The following is a 27179-nucleotide window of genomic DNA, read 5'->3' on the forward strand; positions in this document are numbered from 1 at the left end:
TCATGAAGCAGGGCCCAGATATCTGACAACTAAACGTGGATGGGATGAATAGCCGTGGTCGGTGTCTGAGTCACTGTGGATGTGGGTTCAGTTCAGCAGCAGAAAAAAACAGCCAGAGCAGCAGTCTGGTTCCGAGCTGGTGGGGGCCTGACAGAAGGACGCAGTGTGGGCGGGTTAAGAAACGCCGTGAGGGAGGGGACGCCAGCGTAATATTCCCACCGTTTTCTCTCCTCTCCTAAAGAAAAAAAAAAAAGAGAAAAAGAAAAAACAAGGACGTCTCTGGGTCTTTCCTCCCTCCTTACATCCCATCACCCGGCTGCGTGTCATCTCCCGGGTTGTGAGACCGTCGTTTCCTACCTGGAGGTCTGGTTTTCTGCCGACGGGCAGCGGGCGTGAGAGGCGGATGCTGCGCGCCTAGAGTCAGGGTACCATCCAGGAGCATCACCGCACTCACCACGGTAATGGCATTTTACCTGCACCTTTACCAATTTCACCTCTCCGGACTTCACCGTGAGGTTTTAAAATGTGAACATAGGCAGCCATGTCACACGAGCTGGTAATGTGTGTCCGTAAAGCCTGATTTATGGTCACCAACGCAGAGCCTACGCCGTAGGGTTACGGCGTCGCCGCGTACCTTACGCCGTTGGCTCTGCGTTGGTGTAACGCGGAACCATAAATCAGCCTTAACAGCATGTCATGGAAATCGGCTGATAATTGTCGCATAGCATGTTTCTGCTCCTAAATGTGTCTGTATGCGCCTGAGCAACCTGTGCACAGAGGGAAACTTGTGTTGTGTATTCTCTCTCTCTTTTTTCCCCGTATACATAATATCACGCAGCCCACCCAGATCTGAAGCAGTAAAAACTAAACATGTAAACGTTTGATATGCCAGTGAGTGATGACCCCCCCCACCCCCCCAAGGAACAACAACGCATCAGCTGTTTTTACTACCTAACATAGTCTGCCACAAGGAAATCATGACAAACACCAGCACATGCACCACATTAGTGACACACGCTCATGGCCAGGTGTGTGCATGCCCCACAGGCTTTTCTGCAAGCGTAACACTCTGATTTCTAAGGAAAGCAAGAAAGCAGCATTATGGTGCAGTGCTTCTATATCATCTGTTCAGCCCTGCAGCTTTTAGTGTAGTTTTCAGGTCTCCAGATGTGGCATCCATGACACGAGAGCCTGCTGGAGGTTTTCTTGCACCAACATAGCTGTAAAACCCTCTGTGCACCAGCTGATATGCCTGATCTTCTGTGTTTGCTACTGTATCTGTCTCCTCCAATGCTGATCAGTTGTTGATGCATGTACCCCCCTTCTCTTTCCTCACCCCACCCTGTTGCCCCCCCCCCCCATTTCCTTTCCTTCCTCAGATGGACAGAATGAATTTTCTCTCCTTCCTCCTCCTTTGCTTGACTTCGGTTGCCAATGGCAACAAAGGTCAGTCCCTCATCCTTTTTTGACTGGTAATGTTGAAGTACTGAGATGATGGTTTACATTCCCATCGGAACGCCGGTTTACAGGCAGGGCCAATGCCTGTTTTGCTGTGAATCTATCTTAATGAATATTTTGTTTTTCCTGCATCATACAGCTTCAATTCCTCTTAGTTAAACAGTGCATTAAAACCCACATGTTTCCTTGTCATGACCCTGTGTGCATGTGCCTGTTTTGCCAGTGGTGTGACTTTGAGAAGGTGATAGATCCTGTTTTCCTGTCTACGGCCAATTCATCATATGGCCCCGATGACTGTGATTCAACATCATTGTTTGCAATTATTATCTTGCTGAGGCAAGGAGGAATGAAACCGACAGCGTGGTGGGAGAATGTCTGAGGAGAAGGCAGAAGAGGGCGACGCAAGGGAAGACGAGGAAACTGAAGGAGATAGAGCGATACAGATGGGGAGAGAGAGAGGAGAAACAGCCGTGACAGGAGAGGACATGCAGGCCGATAAGGAGGGAGAATGAGGCGGAGGTGCAGGGGATGGAGAGCAGTTGCGGGAGATCAGGTGACACGAGGGAGGAAAATAGGAGGAAAACTGGGCCTTTTGTGTGCATGGGGTTGAGCGTGAGGATGGGTGAGTTGGTGTGGAGCGATAGAGTGACAGAAAGAGGAGGAGTGCCAAGGGGGAGAGACAGAGAGATGGAACGAGATGCCTCTCAATCTGTAATCCTGAATGTAATCCACGGGCCTGATGCCCAGATTAATGCTACATTGCACCAAGGAGGGAGGGAGGGAGGGAGGGAGGAGATCAGCAGAGGGGACATAGGGCTCAAGATAGATGACCAAAAGAGACACATGAGAGCACTTTGGAAACAGTGGAGGTGGAGGAGGAGATTTGTCAACAAAAGATGATGGATTAGGGCATGGTGCTGAACCTCAATCATTTTTGATTCCAACGAAAATCTATCTGAACCAGAAAGGATGAAAAATATCCGGCGTATGTGCAGTTTGGTTGTATATTTGTTACACCATAACAAATATTTATTTCAATATAGGTTTTGTAAAGTCTTGAGTAGCTTTGTGCAGCAGGTTAGAATTAATCATTAGGCAAATATCTTCTTCTAAACTAAAGTTAGCAAATTTAGCAAAATATAAATCAGGGTTTTCTACATTTTTCTGCTTTTACTTAAAAACCAAAAAGCTTATAATTTGTTTATTTATTTTTTAATCACTAAAGACACCCAGTTTATTTTTGTAAGTGAGACTCAGCAAGTTTGTGACATTTGGCATGTTTTCATGGGGGGAAAAAAACATTGTTTTCCCTGAATGATTCATTGTGTAATACTTGCAGCCTTTAAATTAGCAATGGGCCTGTGTAACATGGACTTATAGGAACAATCTCATGATTTTTTATCATTAAAGGCTTTTTCTTTGAGAACATCTATTTCAATTACATTTAAAAAAAATGAATCAAAAGGACTTCTTGATAAATTTGCTAGCGGAACGTCAAGTGTTTGATGCAGTATGATGTTAATTACAATAGTCGGTCAAGGCAGCAGATTTTAAGATGGCGCATAGTAGACAGTGTGTGAAGTAATAAGTTACATACTATAAATTTTAAATACAATATATGATTTCTCTATTATATACAATAGAGAAAAATTACATTTCAGAACTGCTTCGGTAATAAACCTCAGTAATAACAAGAAAATATTTTAAATAAAAGAAGAAATTCTCCTTCAGCCACAAGGAATCTGGAAAGCTGAGGCGCTCTGAGTGAATAAATGGAAATAAAAAAATACCCTCCTTCGTGTTGTGAATTTAGTCATTCAATCAGTTTTATAACCAGCAGTTTTGGCCTTGTTGCACTCGAGATGGCAAAAATGGGTTCCAGACAGAGTTTCTAGAAAATACAGTGTGGTGATAACAAAGCAAGTGCCAAGCAAAATGCCTTGTGCTTCTGTCTGATATCGAACTCTGTAGCTTTCTGCGTTAGAAGATTGGGGGCAACAGAGGAAAGGCACCCCGCCTTTTGTTTTCTCTCATTTGCTGGAGTGTAAAATTGTCATCCCTCTGGCTCATTAACTTGGCCTTTGATCACTCAGTACAGAGTATTCGGCACAAGGATGAATAATTAATTCACAATTAAAGGTTAAATTTGCAGTAAACCTCAGGCATTTGACTCTGACTTTGCTGTTGTCTTGTACGTTATTGGGAAGTGCCTTAGGTGCGCCAGTTTAACTAACTCATACGAGCAACAGATTTGTGTGTGTGTGAGTGACAGAGTGAGACCAGGGTGGCTTTAATTGTGCCGTCAGGCAGGAGGGGGTGCTTGATATGAACGAGGGGAGGTGGTCTGCGTGGAGAAACAGGTCAGACTGTGAATGTGATCACATGCATTGTGTATATTTCCCACTCATACACACTTTCAACTTGCCCTCCCCCATAACAGTGTCAAAAATAGATGCATTGGTTCCTTTCTAATTGCTCTATTTAACCCAAAGCCTCTCCGGTCTCTTCTCTGTGCCGTTCAGCCAATAAGCACAAGCCATGGATCGAGACAGAATACCAGGGGATTGTCATGGAGAACGACAACACCGTGCTGCTCAATCCCCCCCTCTTTGCCCTGGACAAAGATGCTCCACTTCACTATGCCGGTAACACCAACTGCCATGCTATGGAGGAGTAGAGGAAGAAAATATCAAGAACATTTGCACTGAAATACATCTCACATGGCTGCTGCACTGTTAAAAAAAAAAGGTCAAATCACTCCCTTCTGAACCCAAATGTAAGCTCTTCAGCAGTTCAGACCGAATATGACTTGACTTTGATTTTACAGACAGAATGAAGCAGCAGCCATGTAACTAATTTGAAGAAATGGTTTAATTCTGTCTAGTTGCTTGAACCTTAAGTAGTAAATGTCATTTTTGAACTGCTACGAGTTAGCACAATATTTCCCTACAGACCAGCTAAATATTAAGGGCAACGTGTTCACTCACAGTCCACTATTTTTAGACCATTGTAGTGTAATTCAAACCTTCGTTGCAGGGGCAGACAGCGGCACTTTCTCGCTGCAGCCTGATGAAATAGGGTGATTGTGTTTGCACTTGGACTCCTGGAAACAACTACGTTCAATCAAATTAAGAAAGCCCAACTTGAATTACTCATGGCTTCTTGAAATATATTGAGCCTATGTCAAGAATGGAGAGGAAATTAGCTGCTTAGGGGAAACCTTTGATTTATATCTGTCGCTGTTTTAAACATCTCTATTTCGAGTCGCAACTGCAGTTTGCTTTATTGTAGTCTGATAATGACTGCCTGTGTGAGTTAATATTACCACGTAAACGGATGTCCGGACATAAATATGCCCACTCTTATAGTATATTGGTGCAATTTGTTCAGTAATAGAGATGTAATATCAAGTAATCTTATAACTTCAGTACGTTATGTTTCCCTTCTCATGGGTCCTTAGTTAAGTTTATTTAAGAATCAATTTAGGATTAAATACACTGACTTTAATTTGGAGTTGCGTTTCAGTGATTGTTGACACCAAAACCTGTTCTTGAATGATGTGAGAAATGCAAATAATAGAAGAACGCACTTAAAAGGAAAACAAAAGAAAAATATTCTTTTCAGTTAAATATAGGTTTAATATATACATTTATTTTGAATTTGATTTCCAGCCGTGTGTTTAAAAATAGTTGAGCAGTGGGGAAAAAAAGATTAGTTGAGTATCACAACTAATCCGGTTAATTAGCAACAGGCCAATGATCAATGGGAATTACAAGAGCACCCCACTGAGCTGACTGGTTCAGAACTCTGTGAGGGACCGTGTTCGTAAAAATAAAGTTTATTTTTTTATTTATTTATCCTTTATTTATCCAGGAAAGTCCCATTGAGATACAATATCTCTTCTGCCAGGGAGTCCTGGTCAATGGACATGGAGCATTTTTTTAAAGTAGGGATTTAATCAGTTTTCCTTTTATACATCACTATAAGAGTCAAAGCATCACAAGAAATGTCTTGAGAAATAAGGGTGAAATAAGGGTGAGAACCAATATTACACGGTCAAGATGTTCAGCACATTTTTAGCAGCACTCTTAAAATCAGACGTGACTTTGTCGCGGAGATATCTGAATGTGGTCGGGAAAGGGTCTAAAAATCGTCATGAGTGGACACAGTTTATCGCTACATCCAGATGGATAAAAATCTCTCTGTCACTCGAAGTGGAAAGCCCTGCTGTCATCCGATAAATCACAATTTTTAGTCCTTTTTTGGACATTATGAATGCTGGACCAAAAGGTCCAAAGAGAAGACAGACCACCTAGCTTATTAACAGCATAAAAGCAAAAATCCAGGATTGGGTGCATTAATTTAAATATTGTAGAGAGCTTACACATTTGTGAAGAACAATATATAAATCATACTTGATATACTGTCGTCTGCAATCCGGAACAAAGTCTTTTTCAAGGAAGGTGTTGCTTATTAGAGCAAGGCGATGTGAGGACGTGACAATGTGCATGTACCACAACAAGGCTCTGTAGACCAGGCAGCTTGCAGCACAGATAGAGACAAAGAAACAAAGTGTACATTGTTAAACTAAAAAAGGAAACCATGAACTGTGGAGCAGCTCGAATCCTTTAATGAGCGAGAATAACATCTTGCAGTGTCACTCAAAGAAAAAGAGGTGATGTAACATGCCTACATGAAACTCAAAATGAACATTAAAATTAAATATTGGAAAGGGTTTGATGACTTTTATTTATGTGCAAATATTACAGTAAAAATTCCAAACAAATGACTAAAAAAAATAACGGAAAAATCGTGGCTTAACAGTTTTTTTACAATATCTACAGAGAAGTTGTTCCAAAAATTGAGAATGTTGACAACAAATGTTTTGTGTCTTCCATTTTCCTGTCAATAGCGGGCCAGAGTGCTCAAAGCATCGATATTTTGAAGTGATTTTAAAAATCAATGCTGGCTGGGCCCAGGTGTGCTTTGAAAGCTTAAAAGAATCCCCACTTGTTACTCAGGAGGTCCAAAGCAGTTACAGCATGTGAAAGGGGGCATTACAAAAGAAAATGAAAATATACATTTTTTAGAGTCAGATTATTTTTTATTATTATTTGTACACTGTTATGCAGAGGTGTCAAAAGTATTCACATTCATTACTCAGGTAGAAGTATAGATACTAGAGTTTAAAAATACTCCTGTAGAAGTTGAAGTATCAACTCAAGTTTTTTACTCAAGTAAAAGTATAAAAGTACTGGTTTCAAAACTACTTAAAGTATAAAAGTAAAAATAATGTAAGGGGGAAAAAGCCATTAAGGACAAAAGCCATTGAAAATGAATGCATCTTAGTATAATGCAAATATATTAAAGAACCATATATGTGTACTATTGAGCATTAACATGTGTTTCAGAGAGCAGAAGATATGATGACTAGTTGCCTATAAGTATTGTTATGGTGCAAAAAGTCAAACTTCAGAGGCATGTTATCATTTATCCTAACCTTTATTGGAATGTACATCCAAGTTTAGTTGCAGGAATCTGAGGGCAACGGATGTAAGAACAAAACTGGACAAGAACATCTGAAACAACCACAACCAAATTCACTCTATCCGGATGGAGCAATTTAACTGGATAGTTTTTTTTTTAAAGGCCAAAATGAAATAGAGTAACAAGGCTGTTTTTAAAATGTTAGGAGTAAAAAGTACAGATAATTGCGGGAAAATGTAAGGAGTAAAAGTAAAAAGTCGTCTGAAAAATAATTACTCCAGTGAAGTATAGATAACCAAAATTTCTACTTAAGTAAGGTAACGAAGTATTTGTACTTCGTTACTTGACACCTCTGCTGTTATGCGTTAAATTTATTGCCTTGGCCTTCTCCCACGATTCCTGATTCACCCCTCTTATTTCGTCTTCCCATCCTCCACACAGGTGAAATCTGTGGCTTCCGGGTTCATAACGGCCCCTTGGGTTCCGGTTCGGTCCAGTTTGAAGCGGTGGTTCTGGACCGCTCCACTGGCGAGGGTCTGGTCCGGTCCAAGGAGCCGCTGGACTGCGAGAGCCAGCGGGAGCACAGCTTCACCATCCAGGCCTACGACTGTGGAGAGGGACCCGACGGAGTCAACAGCAAAAAGTCCCACAAGTTAGACCCCTTCTTCTCAGTTAGAAAACGAGATATTTCCTGCGTTTTAACAACAATTACAGTCTCTGTGTGCGACTGTGACCACCCGACCATCGCTGCTTCCTGTTGGGACATTAATCTGTGTGTCTCTGCTTTTGTCCGCCCCCACCCCACTCCTTCCCTCAGGGCCACTGTGCATGTTCGTGTGAACGACGTCAATGAGTTCTCCCCAGTGTTTGTTGAGCGGCGCTACGAGGCTTCGGTCCCAGAAGGGCGTCTGTTTGACCGAATCGTGCGTGTGGAGGCTTTGGATGCCGACTGCTCCCCGCAGTACAGCCAGATTTGTTTCTATGACATCATCACTCCCAACGTGCCCTTTGCTATTGACAACGATGGTGAGAGGATGTCCATCTTGTACTTGTTAATTACTGACGTCTATGCTCCTTTTAAAATGTAGTTTGCTTGCATGAGATATAAAAAAACATCAGACAGACCTCATTTTAATGTCTCTAAATTTAGTTTAGTAATCAGAGTCTAAACTCTGGTCGTCCACAGTGTATGACAAACATACCGCAGAAGTTTTGATGTCTGCAGATATCTGAGTAAAAGATTGCTGGATGCTCCCAGGTGCAAACCAAAAGATGTTAAAATAGGCTTTGTGTGGGTGGATTGTTGTTCTGCCTCTGTAAAATCTTTCCGACAGCTGTTTGTTCACTGACATCCTTTTGTTCTTGGCTCAAGTCATTTAATTCCTCTCTGGAAAAGGATGAATGCTACAAACAGTTGTAGTATCCGCCGGCTACTTGGTGGGAGATCAGTTGTGGCCTTTCTGTAACGTGACACAGCAGCTGAAGAGGGCTCTGTCTTAGCTTGACTCAGCAGAATTTTCCAGAACTAGACGGCTCATCCTCTGCAGAGGATGAGCGGTTCTTTCTGGTTTTGGACAGGCTGGCACAGCGGCACAGAGACCTATTGTTTCAATTTCACTCAGACGCTGTCTGCTTTATATTGTCAGTTTTATTTATTTATTAATTTTTCTTCATCCCAGTTTCTGCCACTGCCTCTGTTTTATTCTTTCACCATGTCAAAGCGTCTTCCTTCCTACATGCTGTTTGTCAGCTGGCATGACGGGTGCTGTCAGCCTTCCACAGATACTCACTTTTTATTCACCTTTATCTCTGAGAACAGGAAAACCCTCCAGTTTATCCTCCCCCTCTATTACATTTCTCTTTCTGCCCCCAAACATGCTGCACCAGACAGCGTCTTTGTTGATGCATATGTGCAGCAATAGAAGCTTTATCAGTAAGCTTTCAACTGAACTCGGTTTTCAATCACGCAAGCTTGTCGGTGACTAACCCTCTATTTCTATTTCAATTTGTTCTATTATATCAAGCCTTCTCTCCCTCTCTGTCGTGCTCCGTCTCCTAGGTAACATCAAGAACACAGAGCCATTGGATTCAAAGCGGCAGCGTGTTCACACCTTCTGGGTGACCGCCTTCGACTGTGGAAAGAATCGCGCTCAGGCTGATGCCCAGGTTGTCGTCACGGTCAAGCCGTCCTGCAAACCCGGCTGGATCGGTAATCAATGTCCCAGAAACCCCTTTTTTCCCAGCCTGATTTTTACCCGGTTCTAACTCTCTGGAGCTTTTAGAGATGAGCTTCAGTTGTTTCAGCCTTTTCTTTTAATGGACGAAACTTTCACTTTGAGTTAAGAGTGTGTGTGGGCAGCCGTTTGGATTAATCATGTTTGCACGCTTAGATCAAGGGCCTGTGTCTTTACGAGACAGTGTTGAAGTTTAGGAATACCAAAGGAGAGTAATTATTTCAACTGTGCCGATATATTTTTAGACTAAAAGCAGATTTCGTAGCAGCGTGCGCAGGCACCGTACCTCAGAAGCTTTTCTGATCTGTCAGTTGTTCATTTCTGGTTCAGTCCTAAAAAAAACCACACATTTCCACGAGATATACGTTTGACATTTTCTCATCAATTTTGTAGCTGCCTAGAGTAGACAACAATTCAGCTTTAAGTAATTCATTGTGCTGTATCGATCAGGAATATAAGAACATTTCCCTCTGGCCTCAGCTCTAAAAACACTAATAGGTGCTGATCCAAGAAGAAATGGCAAACATGTCCCGGTCCCATAAACGTGGAAATCTGTTGCTGTCATCCAATTCAAGAGGAGAAAATATTTTTTCAAAATTTGACGTTTTGTCTTTGCAGTATTTTCTGTTACATTTTGAGTTAATATAATTAGCAAACAGTTAAATTCTGCTTTTAGCCCGATGGCGTTTACCATATTTTCTGGACTATAAGCCGCTACTTTTTTCATAGGTTTTGAACCGTGCAGCTTATACAAAGGTGCGGCTATTCTGTGGATTTTTCTTCCACCGCTAGGGGGAGTGCTAACCGGAATTAGAAAAAAAACTAAGACAAAATAAATGCAAAGAAGAATACGCTACTTCTTCTTTAGCAGATAGAAGTAGGTAGAAGCAGATTTCAAACAGATAAATAGATAAATAAATACCGGTTATTTTCTCTTGGTTCTGTCCCGTTTTAATCAGCAAAGTTGCTGCCGTGTTAAAAGACACTGTTAGGAAAGGATCTATTTAGGTACAAACATGTACATCATTTACAGTTAAAAATCGTTCTGTACATGTAGTAAATATCTAATCTAACAACATAAATATCTGCGGCTTGCATATCTTTTTTTTTTAAATAAAGCGGATGCGGCTTATATACAGGTGCAGCTTATAGTCCAGAAAATACGGTAATTTGTATCTGTTTGGATTCCAAATGTATTATTTTAGTAATAAAGCTGGTATTTTGGTGTGTTTGTTTTTAAGGATGGACCAAGCGTGTAGAGTACACACCTGGATCAGGTAGCATCCCCCTGTTCCCCAGTCTGCATTTAGAGACGTGTGAAGAGACCGTGTGGAACATCCAGGCCACCGTAGAGCTCCAGACCGGCCACATCGGGAAGGGCTGTGACAGAGACAGCTACTCTGACAGATCTGTTCGGCGACTGTGTGGTGAGTTCTCCTCTACACAGAAAAACAAGTCATCTCTCGGTAGTTAAGATCTATTTTACCGAAGGTCTCTCGTTTGACTTCTCCGACAGGTGCCGTCAGGGGTGAAGTTGACCTCCTCCCACCTCCATCTCCTGCAGCCAACTGGACGACAGCTCTGCCCACGCTCCCTTCTTCTGATTCCTCTCTGGTCTTCTCCTTCAACGGCTCCAGTCATGTAGCAGTGGTGCCTGAGTCAGTTGTATCTGCGCTGTCGGGTGACCATTTCACGCTCCAGCTGTGGATGCGAAGAGGTGGTGCAAACATCCAGCCTTCCACCACCCAAACTAGAGCAAACCGCAAGGAAGAGGAGATTATTGTGTGCAGCACTGTCAAAAATGGTGCGTGTCAACTCCCGGTGATGAATGAGTTTGAATGAGATAGGCTGGGATGTTTTAATAAGCAAAATTAAACCAATTGCTGTGTCTCTGCTTATTTAATCTACCTTTCAAGTGGTCACCGTTAGGAATGGGTGATATTTTACCGTTCATGATATACCGTCAAAAAATTCCTCACGATAAGAATTTGTCATCTTGCGGTAAAAACGATAAATTCCCGTTGTTTTTGTGTAAAGCTGATTTATGGTTCTGCGTTAAATCCACGCACAACGTACGTGAAGGAAGGAAGGAAGGAAGGAAGGAAGGAAAGAAAGAAAGAAAGAAAGAAAGAAAGAAAGAAAGAAAGAAAGAAAGAAAGAAAGAAAGAAAGAAAGAAAGAAAGAAAGAAAGAAAGAAAGAAAGAAAGAAAGAAGGGAGAAAGAAAGAAGGGAGAAAGAAAGAAGGGAGAAAATAGGAAGGGACGAAGGAAGGAGAGAGCAGGAGGAAGGAAGGAAGGGAAGAAGGAAGGAAGGAAGGAAGGAAGGAAGGAAGGAAGGAAGGGAGGGAGGGAGGGAGAAAAGAGTAAGGGAAGAAGGAAGGAGAGAGCAGGAGGAAAGAAGGAAGGAAGGAAGGAAGGATTTATAGTTGAAAAGGTGGAGTTGAATTGGTATTTTTTTTATCGTCATTTTTATCGTTATCGGGATAAATGCCAGAAATTATCGTGATACATTTTTTAGTCCATACCGCCCATCCCTAGTCACCGTCTCATATCATGAAGTCCAAACGTGAGAAAAAGATCTAAGCTATTTTTCACCTCTACAAGTACCGTGAAGGTGTTCTTAACCTCCAGCTGTTCTATGTGTGCAGCCAAGTGGACGGTGGAACGACTGTAAAACGCCATAATTGTGCCAGGAAGTACATTGCGTGAATCATGCAGACATTTACAACTTTGTTGCTTTGTTGGGGCATTGAAGGTGAAAGACAGCATGTTCACCAAAGCCTCCCTTCCAATGAGACTCCCAAGCTGGAAAGAAAGATTCAAATCTGTAATGAACTCAGTGCATGCTTTTATTTCTGTGGATGATCTCTGAAATGTGGACAAGACTACTGAAATTCACCAATTATCTTCTGTTCCTGTGCTCGCCCCTACAGAGGACTCCTACTCCCATTACTCCCTCTCCGTTCACGGCTGCCGCCTTTCCCTCTTCTACTGGCCCGACGTTTCCGCTGCACGGCCCGTTAAGTTCTTGTGGAAATTGGAGCAGGTACTCTTTTTTTTTTTTTTTCAACATATGAGCCATCCAAACCTCTATCTGAGCTGCATTGTCACACCTTGAAATACTCCAGAGCAGTGCCTGTGTAGAGCGTGCAGGAGACAGGGTATTAAGCAAAATATATGCTGCAGTGTTTTGTTTATGGCACAACAGAGAGGATGGATGAGACTCTCCGGTGACCACAATTACTCTTAATTTGTACTGATGTCAGTGCTAGATGTATTGTGGTGTCTCCGCAGTGTCAACATATGAATTGAGAGCAGTATAAATTTAAAATGAATAAATAAACATTCACTTGCCATGGATTTCTTGGAGGTTAACCTGGTCTGCTCCCACATGGCCTCAGTTGAACATTTTCCAAACACAACATCTGGGGATTGTGAGGTAAAGTCCATCTGATGCAAACATTTATGCTCTCTCCTCCAGCCATTCTGGAAAGCATTTATTGCTTATAGGGCTGGGCGATATGGACCAAAAGTCATATCTCAATATTTTCTAGCTAAATGGCGATACTCGATATATATGTTGATATTTTTTCTGTGCCTTAATTGGGGTTTCCCCCAAAGCATTATAGCATAGCATCTCTGTTAGCTTCATTTTTTTCTGAGGCAAACCCTTAAAAAAACAGTCAGTTTTAATACAAAGCCTCGTGCCAAATGTCACACAGGTACATTTATTAACAGAGGTCTGCACAATATCAAAATGTATAAAACAAATGAAATAAAAATAAACTGCCTGCAGAATAAAAATGCTTCTTGAATAAAATAAAACAAATATCCCTTTCCTGCATAACAATTAAATTAAAATACACTGTGCAATTAATACAATGTAGACAGTAACAGGCCGACTTTTCCACTGAGGTTGACAGTTGTGCAAATAACAAAACATTTGTGCAAATCTCAAATAAAACATTCAAGTCAACTTGTCACAAAATAAGCTATATCAAAATCATTGGAAAAAAAAATATATATTTTTTTTTATTTATTTATTTTTTTTAAAGATAAGATAAGATATCCTCTATTTTCTCCCTCAGTGGGGAAACTTATTTTTGTTTTGACAGCGGTACACTTAGCACACACATGCAGGGGAGGGGTAAAAAGACTGAAAAGTCAGAAATAAAAAATATATAAAAAATACATATAAAATATGTATAATCACAGAATATGAACAGTATATACAGTTGGTTGAAAGAAGAAACGGTGCAGAAAAAACAGATGTCGATATATCGCCCAGCCCTAATTGCTTATGTGCAAAAAGGATATAACTATACATTATCTTCATAAGCACATACTTGAACTAAACATTTGTACATCAGAATACAATAAATGAGAAATGAGCTTTTTAACATATGTATCATATTGCATGCACACTTGTGTGTAAGTGAGCCTGGTGGTGTGTGTGATTGGGGGTGTTTGTGGGGGGGAAGGGAGGGGGAGGGTTGTTTTGACTGAAGCCACTGGTCCCAGACAGACTGAAGCCACTTGGATTAAACAAAGCTACGCTGATACAGAGAAGATTTGTTAAATCCTTCTGTCTGAACCGCGTTATCTTGTTACAGAGGTCCCCTCTCCCCCCCTATCTTTCTAATTCCCTCGGCTCTGTTACTGCACAGTATCTACGGAGAAAGCAAAAACAAGTTTCTTTTAGAAGTTATGCTGGTGCCCTGACTTGCTTGTGGGATCACCGTGACCTGTCCAGGGCTTTTACTACACTTCCCCGTCGAGTTACAGCTGGGATTGGGTCCAGCGCCTCTGTGACACAAAGTGGGAACAAGGAAATGGATGGACGGATCTTGATTTAGCCTCAATTGTCACATTAATAATTTGTTAGTACTCTTAAAAAGAGACATTTCACCTTTGAATTGATTTAAAAGCATCTTATAATTCAAGAGAAGCTGGAAATCCCACAAAAAGAGAGCACATTTGTGTAATAGGATTTTGTCTCATCTTGTTTCATAGCCCCTTAATCATCTCCCAGCCCCAGCCTCAGATTTACCTTGGGACTCTGACCTTTTTAGTACGACTTATCTTTACATAGGGAAGTTATGAATGGGTCCTCAGTCAGTCTCAACAAAATAAATCATTGTCAATATTGTGATCTGTAATACTGTATAAGTCCCAGGGGACACTTTAGTCAAAATTTTAGTCAAATGAAAGATCAGAACCCCTTTTCCTTTGCTTATTAAATGTCCAGCGCTTCCTGAGACAGAGTACGTATTGACTGTATGTTGTCTCTGTTCTACAGGTTTGTGACAGCGAGTGGCATCACCTCTCGCTCAGTGTCCAGTTCCCATCCGTGACTCTGTATGTGGATGGTGTGACATTCGATCCTGCCCTCATCCACGATAACGGAGCCATCCCCAACCCCGTGCCGCGCCAAAGGATGCTCATTGGTGCCTGCTGGGGTGAGACACTGAAAATATTTTTCGCACCCTGTCATACATTTCAATCCAGTTTAATGATGGATTTTATATCATGCATAAAAATTCTGAGCAGCCATTGTGCAGTTTTCATCTTTCTTTGCGTTCCTCCGACACTGAAATGTCATTTAAATCAAACTTCAAAGATAGTGGGCTCCAATCTCTGACACGTTACAAGCCCTCATGAGGCATCTCAAGATGAATCGTGGAGATATTCTGAATCATGACTCTTTCTCCGCCTATTTCCCCCCAGTTTTGTAGCTGCGTTTTGTCTTAAAGGGCTAATAATATAACTGACTTATCAATTATTCAGAGCAGTGGAACAACACAGGGGGCAGACAGCTATCAGCCACTTACACCCAAACTACTGGTGAGAATGGGGAACTCTGACTGCCAATTACCAGTGAAAACACACACACACATGCTTGCAGTCTCTCATCTAAGATATCTACTGCCTGCGTGGAAGCAGCTGCTGCTAGATAATGAGGAGATGCTGCATTTTGAAGATTTTCTGCAGTTCCCTGGCTTCTATGCTCATCTTATTTATACATATATATATATATAGAGAGAGAAAGACAGATTTCTCTCTATCTTTGCACCTTCACATTTCTTTGTATTTGTCATTTTCAGTGCACCTTATTGTCTTCTGCTTTTATGTTTCCTTTTGCCCCTCTGGTTTTTCCCTACAGAGCCTGAAGAGAAGCAGAAGGAGATAGTGAACAACACAATCCCAGAGGGCAAAGACACAGGTGACTTCCTGATTTCACGCAGCTGTTAGCGCGAGGGTGTGAAGGCGGCTGCTTTGTTGCATCATTGTTGTGGTGCTGAAGATGAGCAAATTAAAATCCATATTATTCTGTGATATGATATCATGTGTGTGTTCACACTTCAGTGAAGTACGTGGGCGGTTACCACGGCCTGTTGTCGGGGGTGACGGTGCGTCCTGGCAGCGTGGAGCCTCACAGCGTGGTGGAGTGTCTGTACGCGTGCAGGGAGGGGCTGGACTTTGGAGACCTGGAGACTCTGGGCTCTGGAATGAAGGTACTACATGAGGGAGTCCAATTACAAATGAAGCTATCGCCTGCTTTCTCGGATAAATCATCTTCTACACTTCCACTTGCTAATTCTTTTTGTCGGACAAGCTTGTAGTTGAAGTTACACTCCCCCTTTTGATTTATGCTGCAGTAATTGTCCCTCCTACAACTAAAAATATGGCACAGTCTTAAAGGGATATGATACTATTTTTAAGAGGGCAGTATTTCAAAGCATTAGTCGTTGTTTTCACTCTCAGATATTGTCCTGTTCTTATTTGAGTGCAGCTATGATCTGGTGCATGTAAAACTGTTTCTACATTCAGGTTTGCTGTTGCACATAAAAACATCCTGAATCCAGTGAGCGCAACCACACAGAAGCAGTGTCAATTTGTTGGTCACTGTCATCTCTGGGGAAAGTTTGACAAAGTCCTTTCACAATAGTCCGAAGGTCAAGTGTGCTGAGTGCACAGAAAGAACCGGAGGATAAGGGCAACGGCTCAAACCAGCAGGCCAGGCACGTGTGCAAGCGGGGATTTTAAGTGCAGAAACACAGGTGAAAGCCATTGTAGCATATTTGCACTAAAGAGGGGATTATTGACAGTGAGATTGGTTGAGGGAAAAGTATTACCATTTCTGAGTCTGAAAACGAGAAACCCGGCTCACACTCACGCAGCTTCTTTGAAATGGGTTGCAGGAGGTATTTATTCATAGTCAGTGTCACATATAGCAATGTGTTAAGTAGCATGCAGTAGTAAATACTAAGATGTGAAGGATTGTATCACTGTGAACACACCAGCAAGAAAAATATGCATCAGTTCTGTCTTTAAGAGTCACCACTCTCCATTGACTAAAGCCGATAGGCAGTAATACCCCAGTGATACACCAGAAATACACCAGAAATACACCAGAAACCACTGTGCTCTGCTTTTCTAATGCTACCATTCAGTGTACCTGTTGTTTACAGGTGGCTTTGGTAATTACATACGTTAGTTTGGATTTGAAATAGCACTCAAAGGCAGCTAACGGGATATATATAAATAAAGATGAAGTCTCTTTGGAATTACATAAAGGTTTATTTGGCCCTTTAAATAGGTTAAAAGCCAAATATGTATCTAAATGGCCTAGGGACAGTTAACCAGAAAAGGAAACCTGAGATCTTAAATCTAAATCTTAAAGGCTCATGGGCTGAGACGCAGGCAGATCAGGTAATGATAAGGCACAACACAATATCCATTAACAAGTCTGAACATCTACGAAAGGAAACGGGTGAAGAAAACTGGAAATATAAGGAATGTTGTGAGTGCGAAACAATAATGAGACAAAGTCCTGACAAGCTGGTCTGGACCAGCGTAAATTGTAGTTCCCTAACACAGGTGTGGAGTAAATAACTAATTACAGTTAAATTAGTACATAAGTGGCAAAAAAAGAGCCATGAAAAAGGAAATTAAAAATCCTTGTTTGCATCATTAGCAATCCTATTTCCTAACAAACTGCATGTGGGAGTTTAGCACATATGTACAGTTTAGCAGCATATTCACTGATAAAACATGAACAATATTTCGTGCATATCTGGTGTTCTGTGAAAACAGAGCTTTTCTAAACAGTAAGATTAGCTGAGTGTTTGCTTTGATGATCCAAGTAGCAGCTTGGATTTTGTCTTTCTGAAATGGAGTTCCGACTTCAGGGCATGTTCCAGTTTAATTATCCAACTAGGAACTTGGAGATTCCAACTTCTGAGTACAAATAGAACTCCACAATGCATACTGTGCATACGATGTGGTATAAAGTATGTACGGTATTCTGATCCAGCAGTCGATATCAGTACATAGTATGTGACCATAAAAACAGCTAACCTATGAGACAATCAAACACTGGTCAAGTGAATGCTCTGACCAGCTTCTGATGTAATGGTGCATTGCATTATGGTTAATAGTATGCCAGTTAGTGGCAGCTGCACAATGGAAATTTTCCTTCACAGCCTCTGGGTATAATTTACATACTGCAATTTGTGCAGTTGTTTGCATGTACTACATCTTGGCAAAATCAGTTCAAACTTGTAGAACAGCGATGTGGTTTCTCAATGTCTGGGAGACTCAAACATACGCTTCGAGATAAAAGGGGGCAGTTAAAATTATAATTTTCTCATGTGTTGGTGGATTACACACATTTTCGACTTGACTTTTAGCTTGATAAAGTCAGATGGAAAAAGGATCCCATTTCATTAAATGCCAACAAAAAGATAATGGCTTCATCAACATATGATGATGATAATGACATACATAAAAACATCACAGGATCCCCCATGTAATCAACAACCTCAAGATGCTGAAGCTGAATGGTACGTTGTGTTAATCGTCCTAAATGGGCAATTAAAATCGGCTCATATGTGCTGTATGAAGCTGGAATTGAAAAACTAATCTTGCTTAAAATAGCATTTATCATCTCTCACTAAGACGGTGAGTGGTGGGCACCTGCACGTTTGAAGGCCTCAGTACTGGGTAGTTTTGTTAAAAACTGTGGTGTTAAATCTTATCTGGAGTCTTGATGCAAATCAATACAACTTTCCAGGTGCACGTGAACCCGAGCCAGTCGGTGTTAGTGCTGGAGGGAGACGACATTGAGAGCTTCAACCGTGCTGTGCAGCAGGTCACCTACAGGAACTCTCTGCGCTTTGCCACACCTGGAGTCCGTCCACTCAAACTCACCACCTCCCTCAGGTACACCGTACTGTCCACACTTACTACCAGTTTGAAAAATTGTCTGGAAATTGGATTTTTATTTTGCTTGAGAAGTCAGGTGAAGGGTCAGTGTTTGTAATGTGCTGCTGCTTCCTCCTCTCACCCTGCCTTAATTCATCGAACATAGACCTTGATTTGACTGTGGCATGTGAAAAGATGATTACATAAGGAACATGTCACTGCAGAAGATAACAAGGAATTATCTTATCTCTTTGGTCATTCAGCCAACAATTAAACTTTTCTTTGACAGAGTAAACTGCAAGAAGCAAATTATTATTTTATTTTGTAAACTGAGGTAGTTGTGGGATTTAGTTTAAATAAATCATTTGCTGTTTTTATTCTCCTGTTCTTTTTTTAGCACAGGCCACTTGTTCACTGGATTCCAAACCTTTTTCAAATGTGTCATTAAATAATTAAATTTGATCCATTAATGTTTTAGGAATTAAATAGAAATCGTGCCTTTAATGTTTACCTTTAATATCATGGTTGGTATAGCCAACGCCACACGCAAGGCCATACTCCTGTCTAAATATCGATCCAGTGTTCATCAGGCTGAATCAACTGGCTGTGAAATAAAAAGCACACAAATTCAGTGTCCGGGTCAGCGCTCAGCCATGCTTAACAACTGTGAACTGGTTTTCTGGCTTTAGCAGTCACACTTAACTGATTAAATATTAATTCACTCTGTGAAGCATAGTCCAGCGCATTTAATTTGTTATTTATTGAGTATTTGCTGTCTCTATAGCAGCCTGTGCAGATATTCTCATTACTGTTGTTTTGGTGACACAGTTGCAAGACTGAGATGATTACCAGGCCACAAGTCACCCTGAAGGCCTTCTTGTTTTTTTTGTTTGTTTTTTTTTTTACTCAAGGTCATGGCCAGATTTATTTCCGTTGGTCAAGTGTAGTGTTCATTTTTCCTTCACTTCAGCATATATTATTGCATGTGTGGAGATTAGACCGATTTGAGGCCAGGAGTTACCCAGATGGCTGAACAGCAGGCTCTTCTGGAGAGGCCGATAGAAGCAGCTGCTCACTCTGATAGTGGAAAGGGCACACATGCACATAAACACACACTCACAGCTTAATCGGCTTAATCCCCCTTTAACATATGATAGGAAATTTTAGTGCAAAGTTTACCATCAATCTGATTTGCTTTCACTTTCTGGCAGGAAAATTACATTAGTAACGGCAAAGTCGCCGCGGTTTAACACTTTCCATTTTCAGTTTCACCGCGGCGCGGAGCAATGCTGGCAGGATCAGGGTGGAATCAGGGGACCGGAGTGAGAAAACGCAGCAGTGCAATAAGATGTTTTAGTACACGACGCAGCATGATTGTGAATGCACACTCAGTCACAATGTCGCTAATTTGAAAACATGAGCAACCACAGTCTTACATGATCATAACAAGGGGATGATGAGGTTCAGCTTGTGTGATTCTTGACGATTATGTTAAACTGTGCAGACACATCTGAAATTGTTCAAAGATGACGGGTTCTATTGATGCATGTGTCTAGAGAAGGTGGGAGCTGTGCAAAGTTTGACAAATTGCCTTTAGATCATGTTACTTCAGTCAGTGCCAGTTTGATCTCAACCTCTTGAGCTCTTGGGCTTATTTTTATTTTTTAACCTCACACTAAAAGAAAGTTAAAAAACACTCGGATTTAATTAATAGCTAGTCACAAAGCCAAACTGAACCACCATGGATTTCATGGATAAGCAACACTTGAGAGAATTTTGAAATGCGTGAAAAAAAAAATAAAGAAAACTCAAGCAAAGCTCAAGATTTTTACCCGTGCAAATGAAAACTGTAAATTAGAGCATAAATAACAGCTTCATAACGACAAGGCACCGAACACTGGGGTCTTTGAAACTGATATCACACGCAACTCTCCCAAAACTGATGCAACAGAAAAGAAAAACAAGCATCCATTTTAATAATAGCGGAAGCAGGCAGACTTGTCATCAGTGATGTAACAGGCCAGCGCCGGGCCCCAGTACAAGGTGGTTCAAGCGGGAGATGCTTAGCACAGTGCTTACAAGTATTAATCTCCATATTCAACATTTAACATGCCAATCAAAGAATGTTAATCAGTAGTAGCCTATGACATTTGGGTCAATGTCACAATAACCATCAGGACAACGTTAGGTACAGTAGGTTCACTTACAGGTGAACAACTGAAGTTAAGACGATCAGGAAAAGACATGATCTAATAAAATATATTAAGATCCAGCAGCTATGCATGACATATCGTTTGTAAGAGCATCTTAACAGATTAAAAACACACAAGTGTTACACAGTCAGGGAAAGCTCAGCTGTCTGTGTCAAAATAAAAACAAAATTTAAATATGCATTATGGGTGCACTTGTCAATCGTTTTGCAATTCAAAGTAATCTATGACATGCTTTAGATTTAGCAGATTTAGCCTGCAGGACCTTGTTTTACTATCTTCATGACTCTTTCATAAATGTCGTCTGAAACCTGCTTTTGTTACTTTGTACGCTATCAGAAGTGTTGTAAGACCCTATTTTTGTATTTTTAATAAATAAATGAGTCTCATCAATTATGTGAAAGCAAGATGCAGAACGCTTGGCCCAGATATACAGTAACTGCACAATTTTGCATTTTTGCTTCTAAACCAAAATACAAACTCAAACATCTGCACAAATGTGCATATTTTTGTTACATTTTTGATCTATTGTTGTCTGATTTAAAATTAATATTTAATCTTTGAGTGTTCCATTGACTTAACTGAATAATTTAGTGAGTTTATTCGTGATCTGTTAAGGGAAGGCCTCTGTTCACCATGGACTCTAATGCCTTTTAATTAAAAGCCTGTTTGGCTGCTTCTTCACATCACCATGTGAAACATTTGAATAATGCCTGCTGAGTGGCTGGTTTGGCAGCATTAAAGAGGCCAGACATCACAATTTACAGTCAAGTTATTAAACAAGTACAGTTCAAAACGATTTTTTTTTTCTAACTTTTGGGCAGATGTTTCAACGAGGAGAGCTGCCTGTCCCTCAAGCAGCTGGAAGGCTACCTGGTGGTTCTCCAGCCTGATGCCCCTCAGATCTCTCTGTCTGGGGTCGGTCCTCATCTGGCCCGTCCAGCCCCTGAGTTTGAAGGTTCCCGTGGAGTTCCCCTCTTCCCTGAGCTCCGTATCGTCTGTTCCCTGTCACATGCTGTCAACACTGCTGCCCAAGGGATGGAGGGTGGAGGTTAGTCATCCCTCAAAGGGGTTAAATTAGGGAGAATTAAGCAGTTGTGTACGATGTTTTGCAACCTCCCTTTGGACTGCAGAGTCTACAAGCCCGCATTAATTTTGTGTTTTTTCTTTTGCTCTCTTTAATTGCATCTTAGCTCTGATGTCTGATGCCGTGGCTCACACTTTGGATGGCTGTGAGGTGCAACCGCTGGGAGAGGAGTTAAACCCAGAGAGGGAGGAGCTCCTGGTGGACATGGATGTTGTGCGAGAGAGGGGGCTTGAAATCATCAATACCACTGCTTACATTGCCATTACAGGTACAGCTGTTCAGGAAAGAAACTTTGAAGATAATAAACATTTTAATACATTAAAACACAATGAATTAAAATATTTCTGCAAATCAGTATGTGTTGTTTTCATATTGTGTTACATTTGCCATTAAAAACTCGTGCATTTGGATACATTTTAGATTTCACAGAAATATAACCATCCTGAACATCCTTTTCCAATAAAAAAAAGTTGAATAAAACTGATTTTGAATTAAAAAAAAAGTTAATATCAACCATCTTATAAATTCACATTTAGACTCCTTTACTCTTATCATACATCCCAGTTTTGAGTCTGTTTTCCATTTTCATTTCTTTTTTTCTCCTATAGGAGCTGAATCTATCTCTGTCTACGAGGATGTACTTCGCTCAGTTCGCTACCGACTTGCCAAAGGCTCAGCTCGCTTCGAGAGGCGGTTCCGCCTGTCCTGCTCTGAGATGAACGGCAGATACACTAGCAATGAGTTGACTCTGGAGGTGATGAGAAGGCTCACTCACATGACCTCTGTGAAAGTCATTCAGATATTAACCTGGACCTTAGCTACAAAACTTTAAACCTTTATTCTCTAACAGTTGGGTTGCTATTTTTAATGTCATGCAAAGAGAGGTCATTTTCTTTTCTTGCTCTGTTTTTATTCCATATAGGTTAACTTCCTCCACTCTTTAGACAGTCTGTACCACCCGTCCCACCTGCTGGCCTCCCAGCAGCAGTTTCTCCATCCATCCCACCATGCTGGAGAGCTGAGTGGACACACCCTCCCCAATCCACACCGTAACTCAGGTAAAATGTGTATTATTCAGCTTCTTTCTCATATAACATATTTTTACGCGTCTTGAAGACCAGATAGAGATCAAATATGTAAAAAGCAAAAAAACAATGACACATGCAATGACAGCAAGCCAGATACAAAAATAAATTATAGTATAGATCTGACAGTAAAACTCAGAAGACCAATAAGGCAGTAGGACTTTTAGACATTTAAGTTTAAAGTGGTTCTGTATAAAGTGTAACGTGATGATGAGTAGATCAGAGAGGAAGGCTGCGGCCGGCAGGTCGTCCGAGCAGGATAGCAGAGGATGGAACCTGAACTGACAGAGCCACCGCTTCTAGGCTGAGATTGTAACAGGGACTGACTGGAGCAGGTGAGCGGGCAGGTTGTTGGGCAGGCACACCAGCCTACTGAGGGGGTTGAGCATCGCTGAACGATGCTGACAGCTGGTTCAGCACAATAACACCAGAGACCTGACGCATATACAAAAAGAAACCCCCGGAAGAAGCACTGCGGGTCATAAAAACACGCAGGAAAAATGCTGAACAAGACTCATCTGCCTCAGCAGTGCACAAAGAAAATGAAAACTCTGGTGAGGAGCGGAGGGCAGAAACAGCAGCACTGCACAAGTTTATGAGTGATCCAGGCACACATGCAGGTGGAGAGAAGGACTGTCGACCCACACAGATGATGCAAAAACACAACACAAGCACTCACACACATGCATGAGCACACAGAAGAGACTCATGAGGGCCGTGCGAGCAGTTCAAAATGACAAAACTGGAATAAAATGATTCGACTTGGCAGTGAATGGACTCAAAAGCCTCTTGAATTTTAATCGGATTTTGATCCAATACTACAAAAAAAAAACTGCTGCATGTCTTTTTATTCATTTCGCAAGAATCACAGCCAAATCGTGGATGTGCTTTAAGATTTCTTATTTTGCTTAACCATAAAAACTGGGCAAATTGAGCATTAAAAAAGCATTAGCTAAAGCTCAACATTTTCAGAGTGAAGTGGACCAGAGGTGCTGCAACACTGATCCCTTTCTATTCGCTCCCCAAACAGAAGGATGAACTTATAAATGGATTCTTTTAATGTACCGTGCTCAGCAGCTGGAGTTGCATTCTGATAACAGATGTGACCTCGTCCCACTAGACGGGGAGTTTAAAAATGCTGCCTCAAACGTTCAAAAACCTGGAGCATATTAACGTTTGAATCTATTATTGCACCCTAAATCATGAAGACCTAAAACCACCTATGAAAATGTTTCTAAAGCCAAACATTATTTAAAAATAACCAACTAAAGGATTTTTAAAGAACTTGTAAATATGATTCAAATTGATGATTCATAGTGGACATATTGCTCACTAAAACCTTATTTTTAAGCTACTGACACAGATAGCAAGGAAAAAAAATTGTATTATTGCCAGTACCTTTAAAAAAAAAAAAATGTGTCATGTGCCTGTGTGCAGCCGCTCTCATGGAGATATATACATACTGTATGTTATATTCTGATTTAATTATAGCAAAGCTATCAGTGTTTATATACATATAGTAACTGGCTCTGTATATATTTACATTTAGTGCAGAAGAAAAGAGCATTCATGTGTTTGTCTGATCTGGATAGAGAAGGAGCTGTTGAATTTCACAAAAATAAAATGTTCCCAATTGGACGTCACTATTGAGTCTCAGCCTAAAGCCCGTTTGATCCAACACAGGATGAAAAACCATTGAAAATATAGACTCCAAAATTATAAGTGCTGAAATATTGAGCTTCATTTTACAGATTCAAGCAAAAAGTGGAGGGTATGCATAAATATAAATTAAACTGTGCAAGTGACAACAGCAGCAGGACACAGTTTAATTGTGACAGAGCCCTTGTTCGTTCTGCTGAAGACACGTTTTACATTTGCTTAAGTTTTTCTAATATGTTTTTAATAGCTTCTGAAAAACACAGCTGCATTTTTTTTCCCAAAATTAGAAAAGTACATTTATTGTTGCTTATTTGTTGTTTTTTTGTGGAGTTTGATGATGATGAGAAAAACCACACACACAAACTTATTGTTTGACTTCTGATTCCATTTGACACAAACGTGGGTTTTTGGTTGTGTTTTTTCTTTCCACAGTGGTGCCGGGAGCAGCCACTGTTATCATTATGGTGTGCGTGGGTTTCCTGGTTGTCATGGTGATTCTGGGCGTCTTCCGGATCCGCTCTATCCATCGTCGAGGAGAGAGTACCAGGGGCGGCGCTAAGGAGGGTAACAGCCAATGGGATGACTCTGCGCTCACCATCATCGTCAACCCGATGGAGGTAAAAACAAAAGTGACGGATGTCATCAGAATAATCTCTTCTTTGGCACGTGCTTTGATCCACATGTCCTGATGCTCTTCCAGTCCTACGACTCTCGCATGGGCATCACAGCCGACACAGAGGGGGAAGCAGAGGAGGACGAGGAGGCAGCAGAGTCACCTGACGACGCGGGTGATGACCAACGAATCATCATCAAGAAGGAGGGCAGAGACGGAAGCGCCCGTCGCTACTGAGCCACGTGTATCTCTCCACACCAGTGCTCACGGAAACCACAAATCAGCTCACCAGTCACACACTCCAACACTTTTACTATCAACAACTGCTGACACCAGTAATATAAGGAATGTATGCTTACAAACACCACGCACAACACAGCCACTGTAATACTCTTAACACTCAACGCCATATGTGACCTACAGCCGACGACAAGCTGTTCTCCACTTTAATGTTCAATGGCACAATGTATACAGTTTATGTAATTTAATCGCCTGACTAAACTCCACCAAAACTGTATGTGGTGCACTAGTTTTGAATCACAAAAAATGTTTGTGTGTCTGTACAGTGTAACGCTGGTTGAAAGGGACTGCTTGGTTTAAAAAAAAGAGATAAGATTGTATTCTAGCTTTTGTTATCAAAAAACAGAGTAAAATCTTTACAAAAAGTAAACTGGGACAATTTGCAACAAAGGCCTTGAGTAGATCCGTAGATAGAGACACAATCCTTGACCCCAACACATTGCTCAACTTCTTTATTAGACTGACTCGAGAAGTCTGTGCACAAGTTCCTTCTTGTCCGTGTTTGCAACATCTTCTGGCACATTCCTTAATCACATTTTAAAACCTTAAATTTCATATCGTTGGAGGATATTTTTAAATCTGTTGCAAGAGAAGTTTACTTCCCCACATCCTGGCTATATTCTGTTTACGGGTCCTAATAAGATTGAAACAGTTTTTTTTCACAAGTTGGCTCTTCTATGATACCCCAAGAATACAGAATAAAAACCAGTGTTTGTCAAATTTGAGTACAAATGTCACTGATGTTTGAATTTCAAATTGGAGCCTTTGCAAAGTTCAAGCTTGTGCTAAAAAAAAAACTAAACAAAAAAAAAGCAGCAGCATCTGCAGTACAGATGTAACCTGACATTCACCCCCTCTTCCATACCTCTCAACTCCTCCAAAGTTTAACCTCTAAATGAATCGCTGCAATGTTTCACTCACTGCACTCTCCAGCATGGGATGTCTCATGCAAACACACAGACACACTCCATAGCGCCACCTCTGCTGTTTCCAGAATGTCCGCTCAGCTTGGGCAGTTTTGATTGTATTGATTGTAATGAATCTTCTGTACATACAATGATGACTACTATGATATTATTGATATAACTATTATTGTTGCGTCCACTCTTTCTCTTTTTCTGCACATTTTTGAGAGCAAGCAGATTATAGTTTACTTTTCTTTTTTCAATTTGATGAATCACCTTTCCAGTTTCAAAAGAAATAGTACAATTATAACAATAATAATAGTAGTAGTGATAAGGATGATAATCCCTGGCTTGATGAGTGTCTCTTAAGTTGTGTGTAATATTGTTGTAATTTAAGAGCTTGTCAATATCTGAATCACAGAAAAAAGGAGCGCACATCGTTGTCATACTTCTCACTCGTCTCATCTTTGGCACTTCAGGGTAATTTTTTCACACCTCAAAATAAAATGCTTTTTATCATTGTTATCAATATTCATATTTTTCTGTCTTCTTTTCAGTTCATCTGGCATCTTTGGTTCAATGAATGTGCAACTGTGTGCTTCTCCTCACCCCTGCCTCCCTGCCTCCCTCCCTCCTCCCTCCCGCCTTCCTGTTTCCGCCACCTCTCCCTCACGCTCCCTCTGTGTCTCTTGCTGTCTGTCTGTGTAGCCTATCAATGTGCAGTGCTAAGGCTTTCAGTAAATAAAGCCTCTTGTTTTTGAGTGTGATGTTAAGAAGGAATAAACATTACATTGACAAATAACTTATATTATTACTATGTTACTATTCGGACATTACCTGTAATTATTGATACAATGCTGACATGGATTATGCTGACTAATTGTTATTGAGAACTGTCAGAAGTCATTACAAAATTCATAATAAAAACACTATAT

The 27179-nt window shown here is 41.0% G+C and overlaps 1 protein-coding gene across 1 annotated transcript; it reads left to right on the forward strand.

Annotated features, from left to right (window-relative positions):
- clstn3 (calsyntenin 3) lies at nucleotides 1-27179 on the forward strand. Its single transcript, XM_061717105.1, has 19 exons — nucleotides 1-458; nucleotides 1380-1446; nucleotides 3981-4103; nucleotides 7387-7597; nucleotides 7763-7971; nucleotides 9005-9154; nucleotides 10421-10606; nucleotides 10696-10983; nucleotides 12112-12224; nucleotides 14478-14637; nucleotides 15342-15401; nucleotides 15545-15693; nucleotides 18255-18403; nucleotides 21420-21646; nucleotides 21789-21950; nucleotides 22291-22436; nucleotides 22605-22740; nucleotides 24859-25043; nucleotides 25127-27179. Exons 2-19 carry the CDS (start codon nucleotides 1380-1382, stop codon nucleotides 25274-25276), a joined length of 2871 nt encoding a protein of 956 aa, XP_061573089.1. The 5' UTR covers nucleotides 1-458; the 3' UTR covers nucleotides 25277-27179.

This window comes from Cololabis saira, chromosome 3 (genome assembly GCF_033807715.1).
Source record: "Cololabis saira isolate AMF1-May2022 chromosome 3, fColSai1.1, whole genome shotgun sequence".
Lineage (NCBI taxonomy): Eukaryota > Metazoa > Chordata > Actinopteri > Beloniformes > Belonidae > Cololabis > Cololabis saira.